This window comes from Amblyomma americanum, chromosome 2 (assembly GCF_052857255.1).
Source record: "Amblyomma americanum isolate KBUSLIRL-KWMA chromosome 2, ASM5285725v1, whole genome shotgun sequence".
Taxonomy (NCBI): Eukaryota; Metazoa; Arthropoda; class Arachnida; order Ixodida; family Ixodidae; genus Amblyomma; species Amblyomma americanum.
In genome coordinates, this window is record NC_135498.1 from 11,296,055 (window position 1) to 11,311,670 (window position 15,616).

General features: G+C 52.0%; 1 protein-coding gene across 2 annotated transcripts in view; it reads left to right on the forward strand.

Moving 5' to 3' along the window:
* Nucleotides 1–15,616, forward strand: part of LOC144120566 (uncharacterized) — a 215,506-nt gene that overhangs the window by 110,898 nt on the left and 88,992 nt on the right. Inside the window, exon 4 of one of the 2 annotated variants that reach the window (XM_077653104.1) lies at nucleotides 10,481–10,627. The exons of the other annotated variant lie outside the window; for it this stretch is intronic. Within the exon in view, the coding sequence (XP_077509230.1) occupies nucleotides 10,481–10,627 (147 nt within the window). The remainder of the gene's footprint in view (nucleotides 1–10,480; nucleotides 10,628–15,616) is intronic. 2 annotated transcript variants of the gene reach the window in all.

A 15,616-nucleotide genomic window follows, 5' to 3' on the forward strand; every position in this document is an offset into this window, starting at 1 on the left:
CTGGGAATGGCGAGGTGTAAGATGGCAGGAGCTGCTCATGATTTTGCCTGGCGAGACGAAAAAGTAAAATCCACAAAATCATTTGCGGAATTTAAGAAGCTCGCGTTTGAGCATTTCGACACTGAACCACGTCACGTGCGGGTACAGAGGTTCCGTGACGCCGGACAGATGGTAGGGGAGGACGTGCGAACATTTGCGTCGCGGCTTCAGCGCCTAGCACGCGATACGTTAAGCAGGGAGGAGGAAGGAGACCAGCTAAGGAAGAAATACGCGGAGGATATACTTAAAGAGGAAATGACCGCTTTGTTCGTGGCTGGTCTGCAAGACCCCGTGCGCCGGTTCGTGCTCTTGCGCAAGCCGAGCAATTTCGACCAAGCCGTGGAGGCCGCATTGGATGAGGAACGAAATGAGGCGTTAACGACAGCCGCAGCGAGAGTACGCGTCATAGAGAGAGCGGTGCTCAACCCTGAGGTTGCTCTCTTGACAGAGCGGTTAGATCGCTTGGAACAGCTGCTAACTCAGCAGGTAGAACGCCAGGTTGAAGCGCGCGCTCAACAGCGCCCATTCGCTGGAAACCGGAGACCGCCACAAAGCTACAGGCGCGGTATGCGAGATTTTGAAGAAATCGTATGCTTCGCTTGCCAGGGTCGCGGACACATCGCCAGGTTCTGCCAAAACGTGCGCCGTGGGGAGCCACAAAGAGAAGCAGGCGAGACACGCCCTAAGCAAGCCGACAGCGGGGCTCCAGATACCGAGACAAAAAACTAGTTAGTCCTCCCCAGCCTGAGGAGCGTGGGGAGGGAGCAGTAGATGATGAGGTGGTGGTAGTTTGTGTGGCCGACGAGGCATGCCCTGTTGTGCGTTGCAAGTTAAATGGTTGTTGCATGGAATTGTTGATAGATACGGGGTCAAAGGTGACATTGCTTAAGGAGAGCAGTTTTAACACGCTTCGAAGGAAGGGGGACCGCGAGGTGTTGGAAGCGTCTGGTGGTATGGCAACCAAATTTGTAGGCATAACGGGGGATCATCTTGGCATAAGTGGACTCTACCGGTTACACTTCTCTCTCGGCGGAATTGCATTGGAGCACCCCTGCTACGTATGCCCGGACACGGTGTCTCTGCCAAACGGAGTGTCAGGTATATTAGGGCAGGATTTTTTGAGAAAAGGGAAGGTAGTAGTCTCATTCTCTGAGGAAGAGGTTAATGCGGGCGGCTCAAAAGTTCCGTTTTTGAACAGGAGAGGGGCTGAGATTCGCATTACCGATATTGACACCCGTCAAACAGTGGGATCATTGGAGAAGGTATATTCGCGGGTTGCCGTCCGGCTGGTCGAGGAGGCGGTCGTCCTTCCTTGGTCGGAGCACATTTTGTACGCGTTTGTGCCTTCAGATGTAGAGAGCGGCGCCGTGGGAGTGCTTGAGCCGGTCGACTCTCTCAGCAATGGCCTGAAGGCAGCCGCGTGCCTCGTGACAGTTAATGACGCCCACAGAGTGCCCCTACGGGTGGTTAACTGTAGCCAGCAGCCACTGAGCCTTCCCAAGAACAAAACATTGGCTTTCTTCACCTCTGCGATAGAGCAACGTGAGCCCACCGATACGGTACTCGCAACTGTAGAGCATGCTAGTCCTTCGGCTGCTCCAAAGGTGTCGTTCGATCTTTCTCACGTAAAATCCAGGGAGAGGGAGGCTCTGGCTGGTTTGCTGAACGACTACTCGGAAGTATTCGCCGCGTCCAACCTGGATTTGGGCTGCTGTGGCGTTATAAAGCACAGGATAGAAACCGGCACTTCATCGCCCGTTTACCAGCGTGCGTACAGGATTCCTTACTCCCAACGTGAGGAGATGGAGCGGCAGGTGCAGGACCTGATTGATCGCGGCATTGTCGAACACTCAAAGTCACCCTGGGGAGCACCAGCACTATTGGTGGAAAAGCCAGATGGCTCGTATCGATTGGTAGTGGACTACCGCAAACTAAATGCCGTAACTCGCATCGATCCATACCCCATCCCCAATATACAGGAGACGCTTTCTCAGCTGGGCTCTGCCAGGTACTTCACGGTAGTGGACATGGCGGCGGGATTCTGGCAGATAGCAATGGATCCGGCAGATGCCGAGAAAACGGCATTCAACACGCCCTCAGGGCACTATGAATGGAAAAGAATGCCGATGGGTCTGGCCAACAGCCCTGCTGTCTGGCAGAGAACCGCTGATGTTATCTTGGCAGGTCTTCTGGGGAGGCTGTGCTTCGTGTATATGGATGACATTATCATATACAGTGACAGTTTTGATAACCATTTGCGCGATATTGAGCAGGTTTTGGTGCGACTAAGAGCAGCGGGTCTCAAGCTGAAGCCCTCTAAGTGCCAATTCCTCAAAAACGAGGTGAAATACCTCGGGCACGTTGTTTCAGCTGACGGCGTGCGACCGGACCCTGAGAAACTAAGGTGTGTCTCGGATTTTCCATCCCCGACTAGCGTCCGCCAGGTCCGGCAGTTTCTCGGCCTGATCGGTTACTACCGAAGGCACATAGAGGAGTTCGCCAAGCTCGCTAAGCCGCTCACCGCCTTAACAGCCAAAAATGTCGCCTTTCGCTGGGACGAAAACGCGGAGGATGCTTTTGGGGCCCTGAAAAGGAAGCTAATGAGTGCACCGCTGTTGCGCCACCCGGATTTTAATTTGCCCTTCGTTATGGCCACAGATGCGTCAAAGTTCGCAGTTGGTGCCGTGCTATCTCAGGTTATCGAGGGCAAAGAACATCCCGTTGCTTTTGCTAGCCGACAGCTGAGCCCCACAGAGCAAAAGTACGGAGCTACGGAAAGGGAGTGCCTCGCCGTTGTCTGGGCAGTAAAGCACTTCAGATGCTACCTTTACGGCCGCAAATTCAAGCTAGTCACAGACTGCCATCCTCTGAAATGGGTGATGAGTGTCAGGGACCCTAGCTCGCGACTCGCTAGATGGAATCTACACCTGCAGGAATACTGCTTTGAAGTTGAGCACAAGTCAGGAAAGACACATCTGAATGCTGATGCACTCAGCCGCACAGCTGCCGTGGCAGCTATAGATGAGTTTGTCCCCGTAGTCGACCCCGCCGAATTACGCACAGAGCAGTGCAAATATCCTGACCTGAAGCGAATAATCGAAAGCCTAGAGGGCGCACCGTCTCATCCCGAACAGCTAGGTTATTTCATTGGCAAAGACGGCACCCTGTGTCGGCGCACGAGGCCAACCAGGAAAGGGAGACCAGAGAAAACCGCTTGGGAGAGAGTCGTCATACCTCGGTCGTGGACAGAAAGGGTTCTTCGCGCGTTTCACGATGCGCCATGCGCCGGTCATTTTGGCGTAGCGAAGACACGCAGGCGTGTGGAGCGTTTGTACTTTTGGAGTGGCATGCGACGGGATGTTAGAGACTACTGTGCGAAGTGTCATTCCTGTCTCGAAAGAAAAACACCCAAGGGACGAAGACCAGCTCCAATTCAGCCGTTCCCTGAGGTTTCAGCTCCCTTCGAGCGGACAGGTATGGACATAATGGGCCCATTGCCCACGACCACTTCCGGAAACAAGTACATTTTAGTATTTGTCGACCACCTTTCAAAATACGCGGAAGCGGTAGCACTCCCAGATCAGAAGGCAGACACGGTTGCAAGAGCATTTGTCGAACAGATCGTGCTCCGACATGGACCCCCGAGGCAACTCTTGACAGATCGGGGAACGAACTTCGTGTCGCAGCTAATGAGGAGAGTTTGCGAGCTGCTTAAGATCGCTAAGAAGCAGACAACACCGTACCATCCGGCTTGCAACGGCGCGGTGGAGCGACTGAACCAAACCGTGGCCGGGTTCCTGTCGCATTTTGTTTCGCGCGACCAGCGGGACTGGGACTTGTGGCTCCCGTATGCAATGTTTGCCTACAATTCCGCAGCACACGAGAGCACGGGCGAATCGCCATTCTTTCTTCTCTACGGCCGAGACCCGGATCAGCCTAGTGAAGTGCCAGAGGGCCCCCGTCGTGTCCCATACGCTTCACTGGACGACTATAAGGTGGAGCTAGAATCGCGCTTGCAAGTGGCGAGGGACATCGCAAAGGAGGCCTTAAAGAAAGCGGCGAAGCGCAGGAAGGAGGTGCACGATCGCAGTGCTAGAGACGCGCCGTTTGATGTGGGGGACAGCGTGTACATTGAAAACTGCCAAAGGCAGACTGGGCTAGCTCGTAAGTTCCAGACGAAGTGGAGAGGACCGTGCGAGGTTGTCGAGAAGCTTTCTCCGGTAAACTTCAGAGTCCGAGACGTGAACCGGCGCTTGATAAGGATACACGCAAATCGCCTCAAGTCGGCACCGGTTCAGTATTCACGAAATGAGGAAAGGGAAAGCGCGGATTTTGATGGGGACAGAAGTGAAGCGGAGCGCGCAGATAGTTCGCAAGAAACGCCCTCTCCTGCATTTGTTCGGCAGGCGCCAGAGGTGACGGCCAGAATGCCACCGGATTTACTTCATGCATTGCTAGAAGAAGAAGCGCGCGAGGTTGCCGCGCAGATAACGCCAGGAGAGGCTCCTGCCACGAGCCCTCGCGAGTCCCAAAGCAGACAAAGGGGCACAGACTTACTTAGTATGACTCATGACGGCCGATATCCGCTGCGAAATCGGAAAGCTAAGTCGGACTAATGGCGTAAACAGAGCGGAGTTTTGAACTGGTTAGAATTGTGTAATGCCACAGCTCATAACATTGCTATGTGCTTATGTGTTAAGTTATCGGAGTTGGTAGTTAAACCTTTCTGTCATTAAGTAACACCTTCACAGGAGAGCATGCGGAGCGCATGCAGAACCTGCCCTGCTTCCTTTCGTTATCTATATTTTTGTCTGTGCCGTGATCGTGCTAGAAGTGGGAGCTCCTTTATAACTGTGGTAAATTTATTTCGTCCAGTTTGGACTAGAAAAGAGAGGCTTGGGTGCTGAGTTTCATGTTTATCTGTAAAAGAAGATCAGTGCTGCCCCTGGAGACGCCAGTTATGACAGCGGAGGCATTGGTGTTGTGCAGTGGTGTTGAGTGCAGCGAAAAGTGTTTTGTCGGACGCACTGTGCGAGGCGATTCTGAACAAGGGGAGCTGCAGGGACTCAAATGTTCGGAGAACATTCTTCTGGAGGGTGAGCGAGTGTGACATTCCTTGTGTGCTACGAGGTACATTGTTCGACGGCGCGGCGTAGACGGAAACCCAGGTATTTCTTTGTGTGTGCTACGAGGATCCACTTTGAGTGACGACCAGAACGAAGGGACCCGCCGCCGTGACAGCGGCATCATCAATTACCCAGCCATGCTCTTTGAGTGACGACCAGAACAACCGGACCCGCCGCCGCCGCCGCGGGGAAACAGGCTTTATCCTCCCCAATTTCCGGGCACATTCCAGGACAAGGGAGCTGTCAGCGGGCCAGAGCGCGCCGTACCACAGCCGACGCTATGCGCTACCGCGAAGACAACATTCTTTCCCTCCTTCCCCTTTCGACGTGGGCTATCGCCGGGAAGGCACCCACAGCTTCCCGCCGTGCCTCGTGAACAAAAGCGCATTCCCAGAAGGGCCGTGACGGACACCTGTCATGGCGGACAGGCAGTACTCGCCAAGAATGTGGAAAGACAGGCGCTAGTGAATTAGCTCCGAAGAGAGAGCCTGTGTATACTCTCACTTGAGAGAGAGTGGTGGCGTTTTTGTTGTTTATTTAGTTTGTATTGTTAACAGACTCTGGGTTCGAGGCTAAGCCCAACCCAAGGGGTGGTCCCCATCTCGCATGTTATTTTGGATTGGAGAATTGATGCTTTGGGCGGGCCACTGAAAATGACCGCCCTTAGTCCTTTGTTAATCAAGTGCTTAAAAGCGCATGTAAACGGATGCAGTCCAGTCTGAGCTGGGGCTCCATGCTTAGCATGTAATGTGATGCTACTTAGGCACTAACCTGCCCGGTCGATGAGTAAAGTAGTGCAAAGTTTGTTCTTTTGTAAATTCAGTTCTGCTTTTTTCCAGTTTAACTCCCTGTATATGTATGTTGTAAAATTATGCTCTGCTGTCATCATCTACAAGCTCGCCTCCTGTTCATCTTCCAAGCCGAACGACACTAGAGGAAGGGTTTGTGAACCATCCTCGAAGAAACGGACGACTATTGAAATTCTACTGCATACACGCTCAGGACGACATCGTTCGCGAAGAGGGCCTTCAGTGCCGAAGCCCGACGGCGTGCAGCTTCTGCCAGCAACCGCTCGAGCCCAACTCCGGAGCCACTCCATCGCCCCCATGAAGTCGTCGGCACGTAAGCTCGGACGCCCCAGCCTCTGATGTATAACCTTAACCATGTGTAAATATTGAATATACCTGTTTGTTTAAACTGAGCCATACGGTGTCTCTTTGCCTCTCCGTCCCGTGTGGACCTGCGCATTATGGGGGTCATCACACAAGGTATGAAAACGGCAATCACTTTGTGCGGATGTGCGCTTTCTCGGCTGTTTCGCCCCTCGCTTCGTCACGGGCCGATGTACGGCCTCTTGTTCGACACTGACCGGGAGAACGTATCCTTTCCCTTTGCATGTGATACTTGAAAACCAAACCTTTATTTTGGACATGCGTTAAAACGGATATACAAATAAATGAAAAGCAGACAGAGGCACCTAATTATAGTATAGTATGCTGGCAATAAGATAGCATTCGAAGCTGTTGATGATTTTGCGGGAAGTGACTGGTGCGGCTTGTGAGACCCAGGTTGCTCTTCAGGAGCAGTGCTCTTCCCCAGTTGTTCCCACACACCGCCTGCCACCGTTGACTGGAAGAGGGAGGCTTTACACAAAGATGAACCTGGCCTCGTGACGTCTCTGCCGGGCTGCTGACGCCCGGAGCTCAATCAGGACTAAAATAAAATCAGGATCAGAATCGCATAAAATAAAGTGCCCGGTATCAGTCAGAGTTATCCAAAACAAAGGTTTATTTTTTCCATATCACCTGATGCAAAGTGATCGAAATCTATCGGGAGCCACACACTATGGCGCCTCTTTTTTCCTCCTGTCGCTGCTTGAGGCCCGTGTACTGTGCGATGTCAGTTCACGTTAAAGAACCCCAGGTGGTCTAAATTATCAGGAGCCCTCCACTACGGCGTCCCTCATAGCCTGAGTCGATTAGGGACGCTAAACCCACATAAACCAAACATCTTTTCGCTGCCTACTTCATCCCTCACGGCGCGATTCGCGTGTCAACAGAGAAATGAGGCAGCTCCTCCGCCTGCTTTTCCCCAAAGCCAATTGTCATTATTATTGCCTCATATTTGTGCTAAGATTATTACTGTATAGGTTTAGTTTGGGTTATTGGGTTTAACGTCCCAAAGCGACTCAGGCTATGAGGGACGCCGTATGTGAAGGTCTCCGGAAATTTCGACCACCAGGGCTTCTTTAACGTGCACTGACACCGAACAGTGCACGGGCATCTAGAATTTCGTCTCCATCGAAATTCGACCGCCGCGACCAGGATCGAACCCGCGTCTTTCGGGTCAGCAGACGAGCGCCATAACCACTGAGCCACCGCGGCGGCTCAACTCAGGACGACGGAAAGGTGTTCGCGGTCGTCTTGCATTCCGAGCTCAAGTTTCTTCCACTGGATTTCCGCTGCTCCACGGACAAGTCATAGCTGCTTTGGAACGGCATTACGATGTAGGAAATGACTTCGCTGAGCGTGCGCATGCTAAGCTGAAAAAAAAAAAATTGGTGCGCGTCACTCCTTTAAATTTGGGGGCGTCCTTCTTCCGAAACTACACTCCGCTGTTCAGCGTGCCGGTCGAGAGCTGGCCTTCCGGATACTTCGACACAGACAGATGATCTCTGCAATGTGTGGTCGAGAAGTTCGGCGGAGCATTCCCCGCCAAGTAACGCAGCTCGGCAAGTCGGCACCAGCTTCGAAAAAATTGGAGGACGCTTAAGCTTCGCCTGGAACGCGACAGCGTGTTGCAGCACTGCCAGGGAGTCCACGGAACGCCATCGCCCGTTCAGCGCGACGCCTTGCCCGTTAGACAAATCGCTCTGCTATGTACGGTGAAACGGACGCGCGGAGCGGCAAACCACGTAGAAGCGCTGCCAAGCGCCTTTTTGAAACGCGCGGGACTCGAGTTGCAGTCGTAGTTCGTCGTCGGCACATCGTTCTCGACAAACCCGATGCCACGAACGCCAGCATATAGCTTCCGCGCCGAACGAACGGGAAGCAAGCCGCAAGCTTCCTGATGAACGCGCTTTGGATGTGCGCTGCGATGTTCTCCGCTCACCGCGTGATTCCTGCGTGCCCGCACGGACCACTGCGCCCGAACGAGACGAGCGGGAGGCGCTAGGGTGCCTGAATGTCTAGTGTTCCTGCATGTGCTCCCGCAGGGAGCATATACAGGAACACTATGGATGTCCGCGGCGCTGGCCCATCGAGGCACCCTAGGAGGCGCTGCTGTCGCGCGCCATGGATAGGTGGCTTGAGCCACCGCCCGATGTAAAGGGTTCAGCCGTATCCATCCATCCATCCATCCATCCATCCACCTGTTGGGGCAGCGGCGTACATTGCGAGGAGGAGGGATTTTTCGCTCACGGCCGACGCCGATGACACCGGCTTTTCTGCGACACGAGCTCCTTAACGCTTTCGCGTTTAAATGCGGCGAGCGCTTCAAAGGTTAGGTAAGAAGTCGCGCAATGCGCAGGACTCTCCCAAAGGAAGGAAGAAGGAAAGAAAGAAACAAAAGAAAGAAAGGAAGTAAGAGGGAAAGAAAGAGAATAGAAGTCGCCCTTAGAGAGAGAGAGAGAGGTATTAGCGCGTGAAGAGCTACGCGCCCTGCCGGGGACTACGGGTCTCCGAACTCTGTGCCGGCGACGAAAAGAGGAAAGCCGAGTTCTGGGAATAAATAGAAGCGATGGAGAAGAGGAGGAAAGAGTTAACCGGGGGGAGGATAATGATTACAGCGGGGAGAACTGTCCGCTTGAAAAGTGACCCGTTCCTCATCCGAGGCTATTGAAGAGGGCCACAAGCGCGGCCAGCGAAGATGCTGGCCCCGTCGTGGAGGCAAAGAGACCGATTAACATGCAACGTCGCCCCCTTCCTTCTCATTGCCTTCTTACCGTGGACACGGACCCTTCCGAGAAGCAGGTGGCGTCTCCCCTTGCTCGCAAAGTGAGTGATCGGGGTGCGCCGGCGTTTAGACGCGCGATAGCGATCTCGGAGAGCGCTGCTTTCAGCGGGGCTCGCTCGCTCTCACGGGTGGCATCGCGCGTCAAAGGAATGTTTGCACACTCTCGCGAGACCGTCCGGTCCGGACCTTCGCTCGCAGTCGGTGGTGCGCTCACGTCGCGAACGACGGCTTTCCCACCACCACCACCGCGGCGTCGTTGGCGAGTGGCTGCGAGGAGGGCGGTGTTCCTCTGCCTGCTCGTACAGGTTAACTACGCGGTCATAAGTCACCCGTTTAACGATAATACGTTTCTCCCCTTCTGCGACCCTTGAGCGGCTTGGCGGGGCACTAAGCCGCGACAGCGTCTTGAGATCGCCATGGCAGCCGTGGCTTTTAATGGCGGACTAAGGAAAGAAAGAAAGAAAGAAGGAAAGAAAGAAAGAAAGGTAGCTTGAGTATACCTGTCTTCAACCGGTGACAGCAATGATTCCCTTCGACTGGTTCCGGCTATATTTGCTTAAGGTGTGCTTTCTGGACAGCCACTGACGTGCTTGGATTCGGATTAAAGTAGGGCGTGTACAGCCCCGCCCTTTTACCTTCCTTGTGCGCGAGGCTTACACCTCGTAGCTGCTTATGGTGTAACACGCAGTACGCGTGTGTGTGACCCACGGTGGTGTGTGTGTACAGTGTAGAGCGCACACTGGCCACACCCCGTGGTGGTGTGCTGGCGGTCATAGCTATGCCTGCACTTCGCCGGGCGCGAGAAGCTTGGGCACGGCCGCGGAGCTGCTAGCCGCGTCCACCTGTGGCTTCCGCCGCCCGGCCGACGACGACCTCCCAAGTCGCCCAGACTCGGGGTGGCATCGATTTTTCCACTTGTCGCCGCCGGCTTCGCGCGCGCGCGCACGGGCGGCTTTTTTTTTTTTTATTGTGGTTGAGGCGCCAGGCAGCGACAAGATCTGTTGTGATTTTAAACGCTCCTTTCTGTCTGGCGCGTTCCTTAGTCTACATTTTTTTTTATTACTAGTCGCGAGGGTTACTTGCGCGTACACGCAAAAGCTAGCGTCACTCTCAGTACTTCAGCTGTTTCGTGTAAGGGTGCCTCAAAGGAGCGTCTTTAAATGTCAGCCCCTTATTAAACCTCCTCGCTGGTAAGCGAAAATTTGAATCTCTTGCCGATAAATTTTTCTTGATTTTACGTATTTTAACTAGCAGTGACACGGGCTCATCGTGCCTATTCGTAACCGGTGGGAAGCCATTCGTGGTGCAGGGCTGCGACATTGGCGACTAATAACCCCCGTGCGCTGGCCCCATTGGCGCAGGCGGTGCTGATGGCGCACGCGGTGCAGCGCATCTGCTGGGCCACGTGTAACCCGGGCCAGTTCCAGTTCGCCTTCCTGGCCCGCGAGCCGAGGCAGCGAGCCGACCAGAGGCACTGCCACGTCTTCCGCACCAGGAGCCCCAGACAGGTATGCTTCCCCCCGCCTCCTCTCTCTTATCAAAATGGTCTCTAGATTGTCTATACTTCCTATATCTCCTCTTGTCTATTCCTATAGTCTATAGACTGTCTGCATATGACCTTAAATCTATAGATTGGATTTGTATTGCCTATCAATTAGTCTATATGATTTGTCTATAGAAAATCTGTAGACATTATAGACAAAAGTTTGTATACACAGTCGATGTATAAACAAAGTTTTGTTATGGCTGTACGGAGTCTGGCTCCCACTCACATGGCACTCGTGATTCTCTACCTCTTATCTCGTCGGTTTTCACAATTAAAGTCTGTTGGCTGTTATGAGTCGCCGGTCCTATTGTACTGACCACGGCACCGGTGACGAAGGTGTTGGTGGTAAGGAAAACATTTTTCGGAGACAGAGAAAGAAAAGTTGCGAAAGACGGGTGGGGCTCTTAGTCCAGGGCTCCAGTGTAGAGGGCCGTTTCCTTTGCTCGTTTCACTGCAGCAACGTTGGTAACACAGCTGCGAGCTGAGCAGCGCAGCTTACGAGGTCTCCGGTGTAGAGGAGGAGATGGTTAGAAGGTTCGGTTGATGTTGGCAGGCCCACGTTATGCATAGTATATAGGAAGGGGAATCCGAGCAGTGTGGATATTTGTCCTGGTATTGAGTTAGACACGGTGTAGTAATGCGAGGTTCTACATTTACGTAAGCATGCGTCAACGGTCGTTTACAATGTGAACTCGGGGTTCAGTAAAGTTTACTAGTATCGGCCACGGTGGCTGACTATACCGCGTTTTGTTGCCGACTCGCCGTACAGGGCGTTTCACCTGATACTTTACACATTTTTTTTTAAATGGGCTTTTTTAGTTAGAGGAACGTTTTTTTTTCGGCACAGCATTGTCAATGATGTAGTACGTAAGAATGCAGCCAAGGAGACGTACTGACTAGCAGATTAGTTAACTTTTTGACTATTACTGTTAGGCTCCTTAATTATTGAGAGGAATGTAGCCTGCTCCCAAATTTTGCCTGCACCGCGCCAAAATACATGCGGTTTCGAGAACTTTGCAGGCAAAGCAACTTCTCCAGTGCACGTAACTCATCGAAATAACCAAAATTTGTTGAGCCACAGCGCCGAGTCTGGCCGAGTGCGCGCTTTCGAAATTCTAAAAACTGATGTGGATATTACTTACGATGGGCTACACGCCTTTAAATAATTAAGGAGCCTAACAGTAATGGTTAACATCTTGCTAGTCAGCAAGTCTTGGCTGCATTCTGATGTACTACACCCTTGGTAATGCTATGGCCAAAAAAGCGCTCTTCTAACTAAAAAAACTTTTTTTTAATTGCCTTACGTGAAATACCCTGTATATGTACACGGGCTCGATCCAAGCTTCAGGCTAAGACAATCGCAGTCCGGTGGAGGAAAACGCAAAAGGGTTAGCGTATTTGGATACTGAAATTTCGAGGCGCATGAAGTGACATCACATAATAAAAAAATTAATTTGGGGTCCTTGGCTGCCCTAAAAAGCCGTCCATATGTAGCCTGCACAGCGTAGCGTTCACCCGAAAAGTCAACTGACTAAAAAAGATAGAAAGGAGGATCATTAAACCGGTGGAACTGGAATTAAATATCGAGAGTGCTTCCATAGAGGCATGAAAGAAAAAAAAGGGTGGAAAGCTCGTGCGCTTGTCAACTTGAAATCACATAACAATTACAATCACGAAGAGTAAAAGTTCCTGGGCCTTTTTTTCGTTATGCACTCGGTGTTGACTGATTAGTCTATGGACTGTCGTGTTGTCAAGCATCTGATCGTACACCAGTCTTCACGCGTTGGCCAGTCATACGATGGCTTCGTGCGCCACAGAAAGCTGATGGACAACATTCTGAAAAGTGCAAGTAACTGTCGGGGTAGGAATCAATGGCATCCCTGGTTCCAAGCGCCGCGCTATTTGGACGGTTAGTTCACCGAAGGCTCGCGCATTCCGCCCAGAGCACAGCAGACCACAGTGCCCGTCGTTTCTTCACGCCTATGTAATAATAACGGCGTCATGTCAGATGGGATTTGCCCAACCTTTACAATACCTTTGTACGATTTTCCTTGTTGGCATTTGTCGTATTTGTCCTTTTTTTGCGACCTCTTTTATACAATTTTCCCAGCCTCGCTGTTGCCAACCTGGTCATGGTAGGTACATTAGGGTGCAGATAATTATTGTGTTGCTGCCGGAAGCCAATTAGAATAGAAACCAATATTTTTCGCGCGGATTTTATGTGTCAAAGCAATTTATTATACTTCCACGACAGTAACGCACACGGAAGAAATACATTCCACTGCCCCTTACTGCAAAAATTGACTCAATTACTATGGTTCTCATTACGGCAGTGACAAGCGCTGCAGAGCGGTGCTTCGACGGGAAACGCGATATGTCGCGCTGTCGAGGCGATGAAACGTTCGGAACGCGCAAAGGTCTCGCTTACACAGCTATGCGAGACCCGCTTCCATTCACTGGTGTCTGCGCATTCAACGTCCCTGCGTGGACCGGCCGCTGTATCTGAGCTCGCGATAACATTACCGAACGTCAAATGATCCAGCGCCACGTTGAGTGCAGCCAGCGACTCGACACACGATGCACCCGTGTCACCCGTGAAAGGGGTTCGCGGGGGTGCCTGGCATAAATCTAGGTCACAACACAAAACAAGTGTCGGGACGTTCATTTGTGTCGTCATCTGGAACGGTTATAGGAGGCGTACCTCAAAACATGGCTTCGCGCATCAAGCGCATTTGTTTACATGTATGCATATAAATTCGCACAAGCCAGTGTATACTCATTAGCATACAAGTAGTTCGACAGTCATGAAAGCGCGTGTGCCCAGATACTGTCGTAGTGTTCAAAGAAACATTGCGTTATACTTATTGTGCACTCTTGGCTAAAAGTCTTAAGGCTAAGGGTTTTTCGCTTCAGTCGCATAACAGAGCCATTGCAGCACTATTAAAGACCGAATGACCTTGAAATGCTAGCAGAAGGTTTCTTCTTGCGGTAGGGAAGCTTCCTGGTTGACTTGTGTTTTGAATGATCTGCTACACGGAGCATTCTAGGAACATTCATTTCGCTGCAGCTGAACGCTGGGGACTTGAGACTTTTGACCAAGACTGCACCTACAGTACTAATAGTACTTACCTTGAATACACTTACAACTTATACATGCTGATACAAAACAGTTCAACATAGTGAGAAATATCACTTTTCCTCTCATACGATCGCCATCGCGCTCACCGACCGTTCTCAGCACTATCAATGTACTGTTTACAACTGTGCTGGCGACACGCCGTTTGACCATCCGATGACCCCACAAAAAAAAAGGATGCCTGGCTGTGAAAGTACCTGCGGAGATTTTCCCACGCTTGGCTCAGGAGGGAATGGCCTTCCCTTTGACTGATTCCCAGCAAGAAGGACGCCTGGGGCAGCGACCGACGATGGACAGCTAGACGACAGGGGAATAGGGGAACGACGCCTTCAAGTAATTAACCGTGTCCGACAGGAGCCGGCCCGACCGGAGAAGGCTTGCGGAAGTTGTGGCCCACGGCGCCTCACGAATCACCTGTGCGCCGCTTGCAATACTGTTGCACCTCTGTGCGAAATAGCAACGGATTCGCGATTCCTTTTCTTCAGTTCCCACGGGTGGACTCTGCAACGAGTGCCTCCGCTTGCTACGTGCTGTGCAACTTTTCCCATCTTGGAGAAATGTGCCCCGTATTGTATTGGCCACTGCCTGGTGAAGGGGCGGACCTTAGGGGATTTAAGGAGCGTGATAGCTGAGTGAGAACGGACGCTCTGGGCCCTGGCGACAGGGCTCATCCAGTCGCTCGACGCATCAACTCTTGAATTTTGACTGTTTGTTTTTCTTCATAATGTGAATAAGTTTCACCAGAGTGCCATTAAACCCGCTTGTTTTCGTTTTCCCAAACGTCAAGTTCTATCTTTCCTCAGCCCGAAGGCTCGGGCACGCTACCCAACGGAGCCCGGGTTCGAGATAGCCCCTGCGTCCACGACAGTACATAAAGACGAGCACGTCCACTGAGCTAGAAATTCTTAAAATGTTTCACGGCGCTTCTAACAGAACCGTTTGGATATATCGAGCAGTTTGGACGGCAAGCTTTGCACTGCGCCTAAAAAACAAAAACAAAAGTTGGCTTCTTCAAATACCAGCTGTCGGCAACTATAAATTCATTTTACTCTGAAAAGAAACGGGAAAGAACCAACGGCCTGCATAGTGTGGGTGAATGTCTTCTGCCAGAGTGCATGTTTAAAATTGCTTCGTACACTTCTGAGCCGACTCCGCGGTGCGTCGATCCAGGCCCGTGTTGAACTAAGCACGCGCGGATGGCCCCCTGAAATTCCATTTGATTCGAGGAGCGGCGGAAGTTCGCTTCTCGCTCCCTCCCTCTACTCTCGCAGATCAAACGTCGAAATGCAAATGGAACTCGGGATCAAAGAGATTCGATTGCGCGAGCGCCCACTGACCGTATACGAGGAAAACAAGGGGAATAGGTACTGCTTTACCGCCGCGCTGTGCGCCCGAAAGAGCTACGCTGTTCCCAATCTTTGCTCCGTGGCCGAAGACTTTGAGCGCCTCAAACGTCGTCCTATTTGGCTTCGTCAATAGTTAAGCGCACAGAAATTGACTGCGTATATCTCTGTGTGTGTGTGTGTGTGGGGGGGGGGGGGGGGGGGGGGGTATGCGCGCGCGCTTTTAAATCAACCTCGCGCGTATAAATGTGTGTGTATGAGGACGTCAACACACTGCGCACCAAAAAGAACGCAAGTTTTAAGGAAATGCGAGCAAGGATACAGGCCGGCGGGAAAATAAACGGGCGCAACTCATGTGTACTGTGAGAACGAGGAGGAGGAGAGAAAATTCTAGCAGTAACGGAAAAAAAGAGACTGCGAAAGAGGCGAGTGTTTGCGCAAGTGCGTGCCGCGCACAGTGTGCTCTTCACGG